At 39.2% G+C, this 13,900-nt stretch overlaps 1 gene segment (V, D, J or C); it reads right to left on the bottom strand.

The window, feature by feature from the left end:
- Positions 1 to 8,604: 8,604 nt before the first annotated feature.
- Positions 8,605 to 11,858, bottom strand: LOC118240827 (immunoglobulin kappa constant-like). The segment is given in 4 exon segments: positions 8,605 to 9,054; positions 10,492 to 10,551; positions 10,871 to 10,992; positions 11,782 to 11,858. Coding segments are annotated over 4 exon segments (579 nt in total).
- Between the last annotated feature and the right edge of the window lie 2,042 nt (positions 11,859 to 13,900).

Raw genomic sequence — 13,900 nt, 5'->3', positions numbered from 1 at the left:
TTGTTGTTTACATATAATTTTCCCAGCCATATTCACAATCCTTGGTCTGTGCTAAAAGGCTTGAGGGAAGAGGCATGAAATGCTGAGGAAACTCAAACCACATAGAGGTTGACCAAACAGGTGACCTCAATGATCCGTTCCCAGAGAGTGGAAGGGCCAACATCCCTAGGAAACACTCATACAGGATAAGCCTGTGATGTGGGGAGTGATGTGGGTAATTCTGAGCATATTTTGTGCTGTGTAGGGAGGTGCTCCATGTCTCTGGATGTTCTTGACATTACATATGTAGTAACTTTCCTAATTTCTGGTTCACCCGCTCCACTTGGGCACGCTGGAGTATTAGGCTGTGGCTGATAACTAGAGTTCATGCTCACCATCATGTTGAGGTGTCCAGGAGTTCTTGCTAGATCTGCTATATAAATTGTACCTCTTGGTCCAAGATGATGTCCTCTGGCAGTCCAAACTGGTGAAAGAGCTGCAGGAAGACAACAGTGCATTGGTAATTGATGCTGGCGCAAACAGTGCAGGAGGCCATGTGGTTGATTACATCTCAATGGAGAGCCACCAATACTGAGCTGTAAGCCGCTGGCCTGGGCAGTGTCGGTGAGATCTGGCCTGTGTGATGGCCTGGTCCAGATCCCACCTGATGGCTTGCAGGAAGGAGGCAGGATGGCCTCCCTGCTGGTGGGTCCAGCCTCCAGGTCAAAATGCATGAACAGGGCATCCGCCTTGGTGTTTTTGTATCCTGGCTGATAAGTGATGGAATAGATGAAGCGAGAAAAGAAGACAGAGCACCTGGCCTGGTGAAAGTTGAGATATTTGGCGATTTGGAACTATTGGAGGTTTTTATGGTCATTCAAAGGGGTGTTGAGCACTCTCTAACCAACGCCTCCACTCCTTGAATGCTAGCTTTATGGCCAGCAGCTCTCTCTCTCCCACTCTCTTGGTCCTCTCCACAGGGATCAGTTTCTTAGAATAGTAGACCACCGGCTTAAATGGCTTAAGTTTGGGGTGTTTCCTGAACACTGAGACAGCACCACTGAGACTCCAACATCAAAACGACAAAGGGCCTATCAGGGTCAGGATGATGGAGGACCGAGACAGTTGCCAAAGGCCTCTTCTGCCACTGGACTCCACTCCAGCTAGTTGTTTCCTCCATCGAGTAGGTTGGTAAGAGAATGGGCCTTAGTGCTAAATCCCCTAATTAAACACCGGTGGAAGTTGGCAAATCGCAGTAAGTCCTGTAGATCACTTTAGCTGCCTGTATCCATACACTGGTTGCATTTATGAGGTAGCTTAGGTAGATGACCTCACACAGGTGGAACTCTCCTTTGCCCAGAGTACCTGGCAAATTTCGCAAACATCTTGGTCTAGGGAAAAGGAATATACCAGTATGTTGTCAAGGTAAACAACAATGGATATACCCAGATCTCATTAATCTTCTGAAGTCTCAGGGCATTTTCTCTGTTTTTGCATACTTTCTTAAATTCACTTTAAAGGTTCTTACTTGTGATACCATATGTTTCATGTGAAAATGTTCAGACAAATCTTAGCTCTATTCCTAATGAGGTACCATTTGACCTAGAGCACTATATAAAGAAATATCAACTGTTTTGATGTTGGAAATAAAATCAAACTGTGACCCAAACTTTTTGGGCCACAAATGTAGTGAAATATATGAATAAAGTAGTATAGAAATGTGTAATAAATGTTTAAAATGATATTTTGTACAATCATTTATTGAGTAAAAGTGTGGTCTGTCACATTACTTTCAACAAATCTTAACAGGACTGACATAAAATATGACTGAACAATGACTTTAAATTAGATATCAAGCCTTACAGAATATCAAAATATAAAGCTTCATGTGTATAAGTGAAAAATGAGCATTATAACTATAACCAAAATATGCCAAAAAACAGAAAAGTCTCATCTGCACAGTACAGTATTCAGCATAGCCAAAACATGTCAGTCCATCCATATACTAAACTACCTTTCACACTAAAACGTCTACAATGTAAACCTTTGCTATTTGACATTTAAGTTTCTCAAACAAAAGTCATGACTATTGTATTACAAATCAATTTCACGAATTATGCACAAAAGCAGCAATGAGGATATTTCACCAGGAGGTCATTAGGAACTCTGTGGTCCCTTCAAGCCTTCAGCCTGCTGTCCTTCTATACGTAGAAGACACTGAGGTGGAGGTGGAGGGGTAAATGTACTCCTGCTCTAAGGCCTGCTGAATATACTGCTCCATCACTCGGTTTTCCTACTGAGATAAAGGGTAAACCTTACACTGAGGGCAGGTGTTATCCAGTAGTTTGACAGAGCAGTCGGTTTTTCTGTGTGGAGGAAGCTGTGTGGCCTTTACTGGGCTGAATACCTCAGTGAGGTCTTGATAGGGAGCTGGGATGGAGATGTCAGACTCAGCGCTGTACTCTTGATGGAGGTGAACTGGGAGGGCAGGACCACAGAGGTGAGGCAGTGATGTGGCAATGGGGTGAACATTCAAGAATGTTGTTGTCTGCCAGTAAATGAGGGGGTGGTGAGTGTGTAACCAGGGTAGTCCTCAACTGATGGGATGAGAGGTGTGTAGTGAGTAGTGTGTTTAGTGTAGTGTAGTGTAGTGTGTAGTGTAGTGTAGTGTTTAGTGTAGTGTAGTGTAGTGTAGTGTAGTGTGTAGTGTAGTGTAGTGTGTAGTGTAGTGTGTAGTGTAGTGTGGTGTAGTGTAGTGTAGTGTAGTGTAGTGTGTAGTGTAGTGTAGTGTGTAGTGTAGTGTAGTGTAGTGTAGTGTAGTGTGTAGTGTGTAGTGTAGTGTGTAGTGTAGTGTGTAGTGTAGTGTAGTGTAATGTAGTGTAGTGTAGTGTAGTGTAGTGTAGTGTAGTGTAGTGTAGTGCAGTCCTGGGCAGGAGTAGGTGTGTCCCTCCTGCTGGACAACCAGCCTACCGTGACAAGAGGGGGAATCGATAACTAATAAAGAAACATGTTCGGTTTGGAGGGTGCTGGTCTATGATATGATAAGATCAGAAAATACTTTATTATCATTGTACATGTACAACAAAACAGGTAGATCACAGCATCAATAAAAATAATAAAATAATATAATAGGAATAGAATGGCAATTTAAAAATAAACATTTGCAGGGCTTCATATGTATACAGCAGACATGGAAAGTGCAAAAATGATGTGTGAACAAGAAGTGTAAACAGTGAGGTGAGTGTAGGAATATGGAGGGTGTTGTTAAACATGTTCTCTTTACTAAGAATAAGGTTTTTCTTATTTAGTTCATTTAATCAGGCTAATGATACACTCACCAGCACAAGAGGAATGAATGTTAGGTGGTGTTGGTGTAGCTGCAGGGAGAGTGAGCCACCAATCTGGACAGCAGGGGGCGACACAGTCCACCTCAGCAGGACTAAAGAGAGAGAGAGAGAGAGAGAGAGAGAGAGAGAGAGAGAGAGAGAGAGAGAGAGAGAGATCGAGCGAGTGAGAGAGAGAGAGAGATCGAGCGAGTGAGAGAGAGAGAGAGAGAGATCGAGCGAGTGAGAGAGAGAGAGAGAGAGAGAGAGAGAGAGAGAGAGCGAGAGAGAGAGAGAGAGAGCGAGCAGTGGGGTGTAACTCAGATTTGCATTACCAGGGCTGAGTGATTCTCTTTCTCCCAGAATAGAGCCACACTTTCACCAGATGTTCTGCTCTGTTCAGATAAGCTCACTCAGGCACAAGAAACTGTCTGGTAACATTAATAAAGATGTTTGTCTCTTACAAAAGAGCAGACAATGTCCAAAATGAAGCTTTATTTCAGTGGAAGTAACAGAAATGCCAGGACACAGAACAGAATACAAACAGAGCTGCTGCATTCTGTTCTCCTGCACTGGTCAGAACTCCCTCCTGCACCTCTGAGACGTCCACAGTCCAGCTTACCACTCACTGAGTTTAGTGCCTCATCCACAAGTCAACCATAGAGATACATTCTAATGAAGCTGTCATTCAAAAACCGCTTTGACTTTATAGTGACCACACACACACACACACACACACACACACACACACACACACACACACACACACAACCCTAAGCTTCATATTTTATCTTTAATCTTTAATTATTTTTCCCATCTCCACCTAAACTAATATTTAATGAATGTTAATAATCTAGTATATTTTGTATTGTCAAACAGGTGCAGAATACCTCAGTTCATTTGCAAAATAATTTATCCAATAACATGACAATGACAATGTGTTTCATCTGCTCTGCACCCACTTGGTCTCCTGCTGTGATGATGGTGTGTATTCTGTCTAACGTGAGTGTGGACTCTGAAAATGGTGTGTATTCTGTCTAATGTGTTTGTTTAGACTGTGATGTTGTAAGGACCCAAGTTGCCAGGGCGATGGAGGACTCCATTCTGTGTGATCACAGCTAAATTGTGATGTTACCACCACGTTGGCCCTGGACACTCAAAATATTTCTATGGCCAGTGATGTTTCTCCCACTTCTTACATTTGTCAGGTTAAGTCCAGATAACAATGCGTTGACCTGATAGAAACGTACATGTAAAAAGGTTGCGTGCAGCAAACAATACTGAGGAGAACACATCATATGAATACATTACATACTTTGGTATATTTATGCTACAGGTCTTTTACTTAAAGACAGATAAAGTCACCAGTTGCATTTTATAGTGCTTAGACCTGATTGGTGAATTCACAATTAATCACTCAAGTAATCATCCCAGTTAATCATCCCAAGTACATTTGACAGCTGTGTTTGATCAGTTGGTTCACAGGTGGGAGGTTTTGAAATGAAGTCATGTTAGATTTCTATGTCTAATGTAGAGAAGTGTGTTGAATAGAAGGGGTGTGTGTGTGTGTGTGTGTGTGTGTGTGTGTGTGTGTGTGTGTGGTGATTTGATTAACGTCTAAGGCTGAGAATGTGCTTATAGTTGTGCAATTCTGGACTGAGGTTTTGCTATCTAAGTGTCAGATTTCACTAACTATATTTTTAATTATAGTGTGTAATGAATCATAAAAAACAAATACAGAGACGCCACAGAGAGTATTTGGTAGACTTGTATTAATACACAGCGAGGCCACAAAGAGTATTTTGTAGATGTCTATTAATACAGCGAGGCCACAGAGAGTATTTACTAGATGTGTATTAATGCAGAGAGGCCACAGAGAGTATTTGGTAGAGGTTTATTAATACAGAGAGGCCACAGAGAGTATTTGATAGAGGTGTATTAATACAGAGAGGCCACAGAGAGTATTTGGTACAGGTGTATTAATAAAAAGAGGCCACAGAGAGTATTTCGTAGACATGTATTACTACAGAGAGGCCACAGAGAGTATTTGGTAGATGTGTATTAATACAGAGGTCACAGAGAGTATTTGGTAGATGTGTATTAATACAGAGAGGCCACAGAGAGTATTTGGTAGATGTGTATTAATATTGAGGTCACAGAGAGTATTTGGTAGACGTGTATTAAAACAGCGCAGTAACAGAGAGTATTTGGTAGATGTGTATTAATACAGAGAGGCCACAGAGAGTATTTGGTAGATGTGTATTAATACAGAGAGGCCACAGAGAGTATTTGGTACAGGTGTATTAATACAGAGAGGCCACAGAGAGTATTTGGTAGATGTGTATTAATACAGAGAGGTCACAGAGAGTATTTGGTAGACGTGTATTAAAACAGCGCAGTAACAGAGAGTATTTGGTAGATGTGTATTAATACAGAGAGGCCACAGAGAGTATTTGGTAGACGTGTATTAAAACCGAGCAGTGACAGAGAGTATTTGGTAGATGTGTATTAATACGGAGAGGCCACAGAGAGTATTTGGTAGATGTGTATTAATACAGAGGTCCCAATGAGTATTTCGTAGATGTGTATTAATACAGAGAGGCCACAGAGAGTATTTGGTAGATGTGTATTAATATAGAGGTCACAGAGAGTATTTGGTAGACGTGTATTAAAACAGAGCAGTAACAGAGAGTATTTGCTAAAGGTGTATTAATACAGAGAGGCCACAGAGAGTATTTGGTAGACGTGTATTAAAACAGAGCAGTAACGGAGAGTATTTGGTAGATGTGTATTAATACAGAGAGGCCACAGAGAGTATTTGGTAGATGTGTATTAATACAGAGGTCACAGAGAGTATTTGGTAAATGTGTATTAATACAGAGAGGCCACAGAGAGTATTTGGTAGATGTGTATTAATATTGAGGTCACAGAGAGTATTTGGTAGACGTGTATTAAAACAGCGCAGTAACAGAGAGTATTTGGTAGATGTGTATTAATACAGAGAGGCCACAGAGAGTATTTGGTAGATGTGTATTAATACAGAGAGGCCACAGAGAGTATTTGGTACAGGTGTATTAATACAGAGAGGCCACAGAGAGTATTTGGTAGATGTGTATTAATACAGAGAGACCGCAGAGAGTATTTGGTAAAGGTGTATTAATACAGAGAGGCCACAGAGAGTATTTGGTAAAGATGTATTAATACAGAGAGGCCACAGAGAGCATTTGGTAGACGTGTATTAAAACAGAGCAGTAACAGAGAATATTTGGTAAAGGTGTATTAATACAGAGAGGTCACTTTGCATGTGCAGCACCTGCTTCAGTGCTCTGGGAGTGTTTATAGTCCTGTGATTTTAACACTTCATGACTGAGAGCTGCCTGCCCCAGCAACTTCACCCACAGCAACCATGACTTTGATCCCCATCTTCATCTGCACACTGGTCCTCTGGACTCAAGGTAGGATTTAAATAAGTTGAATGAATAAAATAAAATTAAGTCAGTGAATGATTAAGTATTTTAATAATAGTTAGACATAATATCTTTCTTATTCCTGCATTTTCTCTTATTCTGAATCCAGAGGTCAGGCCATTGTTATTCTCTCATGTTTAATCATGATTCATACTGACTTCTTTTTTTTTTTTTCCCCCAGAATCCATGTGTCAGGTGACTGTGACTCAGACTCCTGCAGTGAAATCTGCTCTTCCAGGAGACACAGTCACCATCAGCTGTAGGACCAGCCACAGAGTGGATGATGGTGTTGATCTGTTTTGGTACTTGCAGAAACCCAGAGAAGCTGCTAAACTCCTGATCTACTATGCTACTAATTTATGGTCAGGAACCCCAGCTTGTTTCAGTGGTAGTAGATCTAGATCTGACTTCACTCTGACCATCAGAGAGGTCCAGACTGAAGACGCTGGAGATTATTAGTGTCTGGGTGAATTTTACCTCAGTGGTAGCTGAGTGTTCACACAGTGTTAGAGAATCATACAAAATCCTCCCTCAGTCTGAACACACTAAACATACAAATCTATGAGCTACAACTGCCCAGGAATTCTGGAGAAGCTCCCAAACATCTCCCTTCTCTCTTTTCTTTGAGCAGCTGATCTCTCTGTTTCTGCTGGAGCAGGTGAAGACAAAACACTACAGTTATAACAATAACAACAACACATGGCATTTATCTAATGCTTATCAAGACCCCAAAGAGGCACATTTACACACACCCAGTGGAGCATCAGAAACCAGTCACACCACTGCAGTACTGAGTCCTTTGGTCTCTTGGGGCAGTTGTTCTTATAATAGAGCAGGTAGTTATTAGTGGAGAGAAATTTCTACTAGTAGCATGACTGCTAAAGCAGTGTCAGTCATCTTCTGGAGGTTCTGTCCTGTTTAGAGGTGATGTAAGCACACACTAAAGCACTAATCACCATGTCTGTGCCTTCATCTGATTATTCTCAGCCACTGTGAAACACTTCTACCAAAAAATACAGTTCATGTTCATTATAAATGTTTATTACCAACAATCAAAGGTGTAAAAGTAAAGATATTTAGGGGGTAATGTTTAATAATCTTATTATAATTTACTAAATGCCACCAGCCAAAGAACATTCAGTAAAATCTTCTATCTCACACTAAAACATTTGCTTTGGTGTGAAGGACATGCCTGTGTCATAAATTCACTGTATGACTCAAATAATATAAAACATACCAAACATTAAGCAGTTATTTACTGTTACATTTATTACATTTAGCTTGAAGCTTTATTTTAAACTGATACCAGAGGCCTGGAGCATAAAGTTTCTATTATAAAATATTTTGGCAAAATATATTAGGACTGTGGGTTTTTAATAAAAAGTTGGTTGTTTTTTAATATAAAACCTGTACTTTCTTTTGCAATAAAAAACAACTTTATTACCTCCTAAGGGACCCATAACAATATTTTATTAAAACAGCCCAGCGTGTGTTAAAAAGTGATATGCGGTTAGTTTCAGGCATAAATTTACAAACAATAATAATATTATGGTATATGGAGAGGACCAAAGATGTTTTAGCACCCACTCCATGATGTTCCAAAAATACACTGACTTACACATTACAGTTTCTAGTGAATGAAACTTATGTTGAGTCATCTTATTTCCTGGTTCCTTAACAAACTTTAGCAAGAGTGGTCAAATAGCAACATTATCAAAGTTTAATCCTATAACTCATTACACACACGGACCTCTGAAGTACAGACAATTAGCACTTTAAAGGCATTTCTTGTTCTGTGCAATGTTGGCAAAGAATCTTCAATTAAGACTATAATGTTGTTTGTTCACATTTTTTATTTCATTTTGACCAATAAACAGAGGAACATTTGAGTAATAAACACAGACTATCTAAAAGACAGCACATTAATGAGTGAGAGGAGAACACTTCAGTACACATGTGGGAGTTTCACGCCTCAGCACACTGCTCTCTACTCAGTGTCTGTGTGACAGGAGACTGGGAGTCCTTGGTGGCCTCACAGGTCACTGTCTTCTTCAGCCACTCCTCCTTCTGGAGGGTCAGGGTGCTGCTCCAGCTGTAGAGGCCGTCCTTCTGCAGTAGCCCGGAGCTCTGGCTCACCCCCGAGCTCCAGCTGCTACCAGCTACCTTCCAGCTCAGCTTCCAGTCTGAGGGGAAGCCCTTGTTGGCCAGACACACGAGTGTGACCTTCTCCTGCTGCAGCTGTACACTGGAGGGGGGCAGGACCGTGAGGGTGGGCGGGGCGTCACCTAGGAGACACAACACGGTCTACAGCTCAGACAGGCAGGAACCGTTAGCAGGAAAATCAGTTGTGTTTCACTTCCTCTTTTATTATTTATATTATTTTATTTATGTTTGTATGTATTACATCAACAACCTTTATTTTCAATGTTATTTTCCCTGGACATCAGAACCTAGGATATATAATTAATGAAACAATCAAATGAATATAACTTATAGTCATAAATAAATTAAAATGGAAGTATATTTAACAGGCGGTGGTTGTTCAGTATGCAAGTATTACGGTTAAAGTGCTTTGCATCAACAACCTCCAGTCAGGGACAAACACTTATACTAATGAAAATTAACCCAGTAGTCGGAATAAAGGTTTGATGGCGAATATTGCTGAAACATTTATGCTTTTGATAAAAAAACGATAATAATGTGGGTCGATTTACACTAAAATCTCGCAACACCACTGTAACGGTTAGGATAAACGCGCTAATAAATTCACCTTTAATGCGCTTTAATAAAGAGACATTTATTACAAACAATACCTACTTAAAATTGTGATTTACTGGGAATAAAAAGTGAAGTTCTTCTTACGTCCAGTGTCCTCCACACTAACTTCGTTTAAGGTCCGTACATAAACCTGCTCTAAACACACTGCCGTCTCCTCTCTTTACAGCGCCGTAGTTTAGCTTCAGAGTTAGTGAACGATACAACCCCAAAGATGCTTGTTTTTCTTTTCTTTTTTGTAATAAAAAAGTTATCAAAGATACTACATACATAAAATATACAGTTAGAAATACAGCTAAATAAAGATATAAAAAATTAAGGCAGAAACTAAATTAAAAGAAACTAAAGAAACTAAAAATTTTGAATAAGGGCTGATAGTTACTTAAATCCAGCAGAGTTTTGTGCCTCTAAAAGTATCGTTAAAAACTCGTTAAAACTCGTATCGTTAATGTTTATGCGTTAGATATTTGTAGACTCTGTAGAATCATAACAATTGGTTACAAAATTTGTGTTTTTGGATATATTTTTCATATTTTTGTACACTAATATCATTTAATGCAACATCCAAGTCAAGACAATTTATTTAAACACTTGTGTTCTAGATGTATAATACAGGAATTTGAGTATTTGTAACAGCCAACGTTTTGATCCTTCAGTATGGGAGTATTGTATTTCTGCCTTTTAAAATAAACCCAGCATGCAGATAAAAGCTTGTTGAGAGATATTTCTGAAACATGTATGTTTTTACTACTGAAAGACATTTAAGAAACTCTTCATCGGTATAAAGTAAAAGGTCTATAAGGACATAGCAGCGGTTATGATATAGGAAGATACTTAACGTCACAATTAGTCTATAAAAGAGTACGAGTAGTTTACAAAACCACCGTGCATACTGACGCAACGTTACATGTGTGGATAGTTGTGAAGAAAATTTAAAGTCTACTTACGTCCAACTGATAGTTTTGTTCCACCACCGAAAGTCCACCACAGAGCTACAATCTCGTTTACTGTCCGTACAAAAACCTCCTGATCTAAACACGCCGCTCTCGACACTATTTACCGCGTAATATATAGCTTCGATATTAATGCTTTAGAAAACTCATAAAGGACTTATCCAAAAGCTTTTTAGATTTTTAAAATAATAAAATAAAATACACACATATATTTTATTATTAGATAAATTACGTCGTAATAGCTGTTGCCCCGTAAACCACATTAAATGCAACCGCAACAAGTTTTTAAGTCTGCATTATTATCAAACATCAAACATGTCGATTATGATTTCAGAAAATACCAACTTTTGTATAAGCAGTGAAAGTTACTTACGTCCAACTGAGAGTTTTGTGCCGCCACCAAAAGTGTACCACAGTGATACGAAGTCGTTCAGTGGTTGTACAAAAACCTCCTGCACTAAAGAAGCCGCTCTCCCTCTTTGCGTTTTAGAAAGCCTTTTTCAAAACAATAATGAACTGCTACAATTTTTACTTTTTAAAATATGCAAGAAAATATCTAGGCATTAAAAATAAATTAACTAATTTTCTTGCAGCTCATATTTTTCCGTTTGCTCGTTTTTCGAATATTAAAATTAATCTTAATTGGTATTATCGAAATAACTGTACATTAAAAAGTTTATGGAAAATTAATATAAAATAACCTTTTGATACAATTTTTTTGGACGTATCAATATAACTTTACAGAATCAATGATCAATGCTGAGAAAAGTAGGAGGACTAATGAAAGCATTCTATCTGAACATTGTAAATGTACTGTGAATTTCTGCTAAATAACCGAATAATGATCCAATAAAATGTTTGTATATTTAATACCTTGTTTTTGTTTGGCAGTATCTTCAGTACAATCAAATATGAAACCAGACAAAAATTCAACAAAAACAGTCACAGAGAGTGACACTGTAAACAAACAAAAATTAAGATGCATTGAATAATGTGAGACTGCCCTCCACTGGTTCTTGACAAAACACTACAACGATCTGAACGTCCAGACTGCCTGAGTCATTGTATTAAGAACTTGATCAGGAAAAGTAGCATACATTGAAAATACTCAATTTTGCTCTAATATAAGTAAATGAAAATATAATTAAGAATCTTAAAACTGAATTTAAGAAAATATGCAAAAACAGAGGCAATGCCCTGAGATTTCAGTGGGTTAAACATATTATCCAAGTATACAAGCTGATCCAGGATCAGTGTATCTGGTTGTAAATGCAGTCCCGTTACCTCAAAGAAAACCAGTGAAGTCCCTGGGAAACAGGAGTGTTTTTACTGTCACGAAATAGGGCACTTGATAGCTGCATGCCCAGCTTTGATGCATAAAAATATACGAAATGTAAATGTGGTCAATGTGTTTTTGTTTATTGTTTAATTGTTGTCATTTAATTAATCATTTAATCATTTCTGTCACTGACCCTACTTAGAAAGGGTCGTAACATCTGTTTCAGCAACACAGAACTCCACGTGCTTCAGAACCCTGGACAGCTCCCACAATAGAGCTAATGAGACCCAGGTGAAGCTCATCACAGAGACACTCCTGAACTCACCCAATCCACTGATCTCCAATCAGCCCAGAGCCAGATGAAGAGCCAGCTGTACTGAGGGAGGAACTGCAGTTGTCTCACACATTGCTCATCTTCTTCTCAGAGGCAGAGAGCCAGTGATCTCCAAATGTGCAGAGAACTGAATGAAGAGCCACATTTACAAAACACATCAGACTCTTACCCACACCTGGCCAAATATATAGAATTTTCCTGATATATTCTTCTGTGTTTACTGTTTGTCCTACAATGTATTGAACAGAAATAGCAAAGGTCACATTGCACACCAGAAACCAATAGAAAGAAACAATAAATACTGTTACGACCCCGTCTAGGCTGGGAGGGTTTTGAGTATTACTACAGTAGAAATGAGTAATGGAATGAATAACCAGACAAAGATGACAGCAAACATCTAGTGTATTTAAATGTTTTTGGTGTTTAAAGACAAGAAACTGGTGCAATCGCATCAGGAGTGACCAAGGCCAACACAACAAACAAAACCACACTAGAAACAAAACGACGACCGACTAAGCTAACAAAAAGAAACTGACACTGACTACACCGTTAGAACAAAGATAAAGCCACACCCAAACACAATGGCAGCCCTCCCTGCCACCAGTGTGTAACTATGGACAGGACAAGACATACATACAAGATACAAGAAACTATATTATCCAGCAATCAACCAAAGGGGCAAAACAAACCGTAAATCAAGGGGAAAATCCAAAGTCATACACAAACACAAGCTCAAAAATGTAGTGACAAGTCAAAACCAACAACACCAAACTCTTCTCCCATGAGCCCTCAAGCCAAGCCCTTTGTCTCTTCCTCGTCCTTTTATTTTGATCCTCTGCTCACTGGAAAACCGGGTGTGGATCAGGATGGGTGTGGATCAGGATGGGTGTGGATCAGGATGGGGGACACCAGAGAGGAAGAGGCAAAACCTGGAACACAGAAGGCAGATATACAGGCGGACATAACAATACCTTATTACAAGAGCCTGCTGATCATGTAATTAAAACAGAGGTAAACTTCCCTCCTTGCACTGTTTGGCTTGTCATTCATGTTGGTCTCATTTTGTAATAAACTGTAGTTGGATCTTCACAGTGACTCTGGGCCAACATTGTTACAGGGATGTAACCTGCTATGGGTAGAGAAGATCTCACCATGGAAGAGCAGATGAGTAGCAGCCTGTGTAGAGTAGAGAGGCTTGCTGTCTACTATGCACAGACTTATACAATGGAAAAAGTCATTTATCTTGGCAAAGTTGAATAAGTAGTGTTTGGTACATCGAACTGACATACTGTGAACCTCAAACACTGTTTACTCCTCTTTCAAATACAAATCGCATATAAGCAAAACAGGGTCGTAAAATGAGCCAATTCCAAAATCTTAGAATATTACACAACAGTCTTGACTCATTAATATTTATTCTCCTAAAATTTGCATACACCAGCCCACATTCTAGCCCAGGAGACATTACCATCGACCTGCACAGTTAAAGCTTCAGCAGTTCTGAAGAACAAAACAATGACAACAGATCAACAATGAAAATGACAGATTACATACAGAAATGCAACATTCCAGATGCTGATGATGTCACACCCTTCCCAAGGAACTACACTGTTAATGGGCTTTGTTGATTTCATATTTAACAGGATTCCAGACAACTTTCATTCAAATTTGTTCGTTTAGTCTGCAGATTTTACTCCAGAGAATTTTCCAAGCATTTATGTATTATATTTACATTTTTGTCATTTAAAAATATAAATGTGTGAGTGAATTACAAAAGTGTCAGTACAATA

Source organism: Electrophorus electricus, chromosome 4 (assembly GCF_041902795.1).
Source record: "Electrophorus electricus isolate QZ-2024a chromosome 4, ASM4190279v1, whole genome shotgun sequence".
Classification (NCBI taxonomy): Eukaryota; Metazoa; Chordata; class Actinopteri; order Gymnotiformes; family Gymnotidae; genus Electrophorus; species Electrophorus electricus.
The sequence above is the reverse complement of the archived record's forward strand: the minus strand, read 5'-3'. Positions and strand labels throughout refer to the sequence as shown.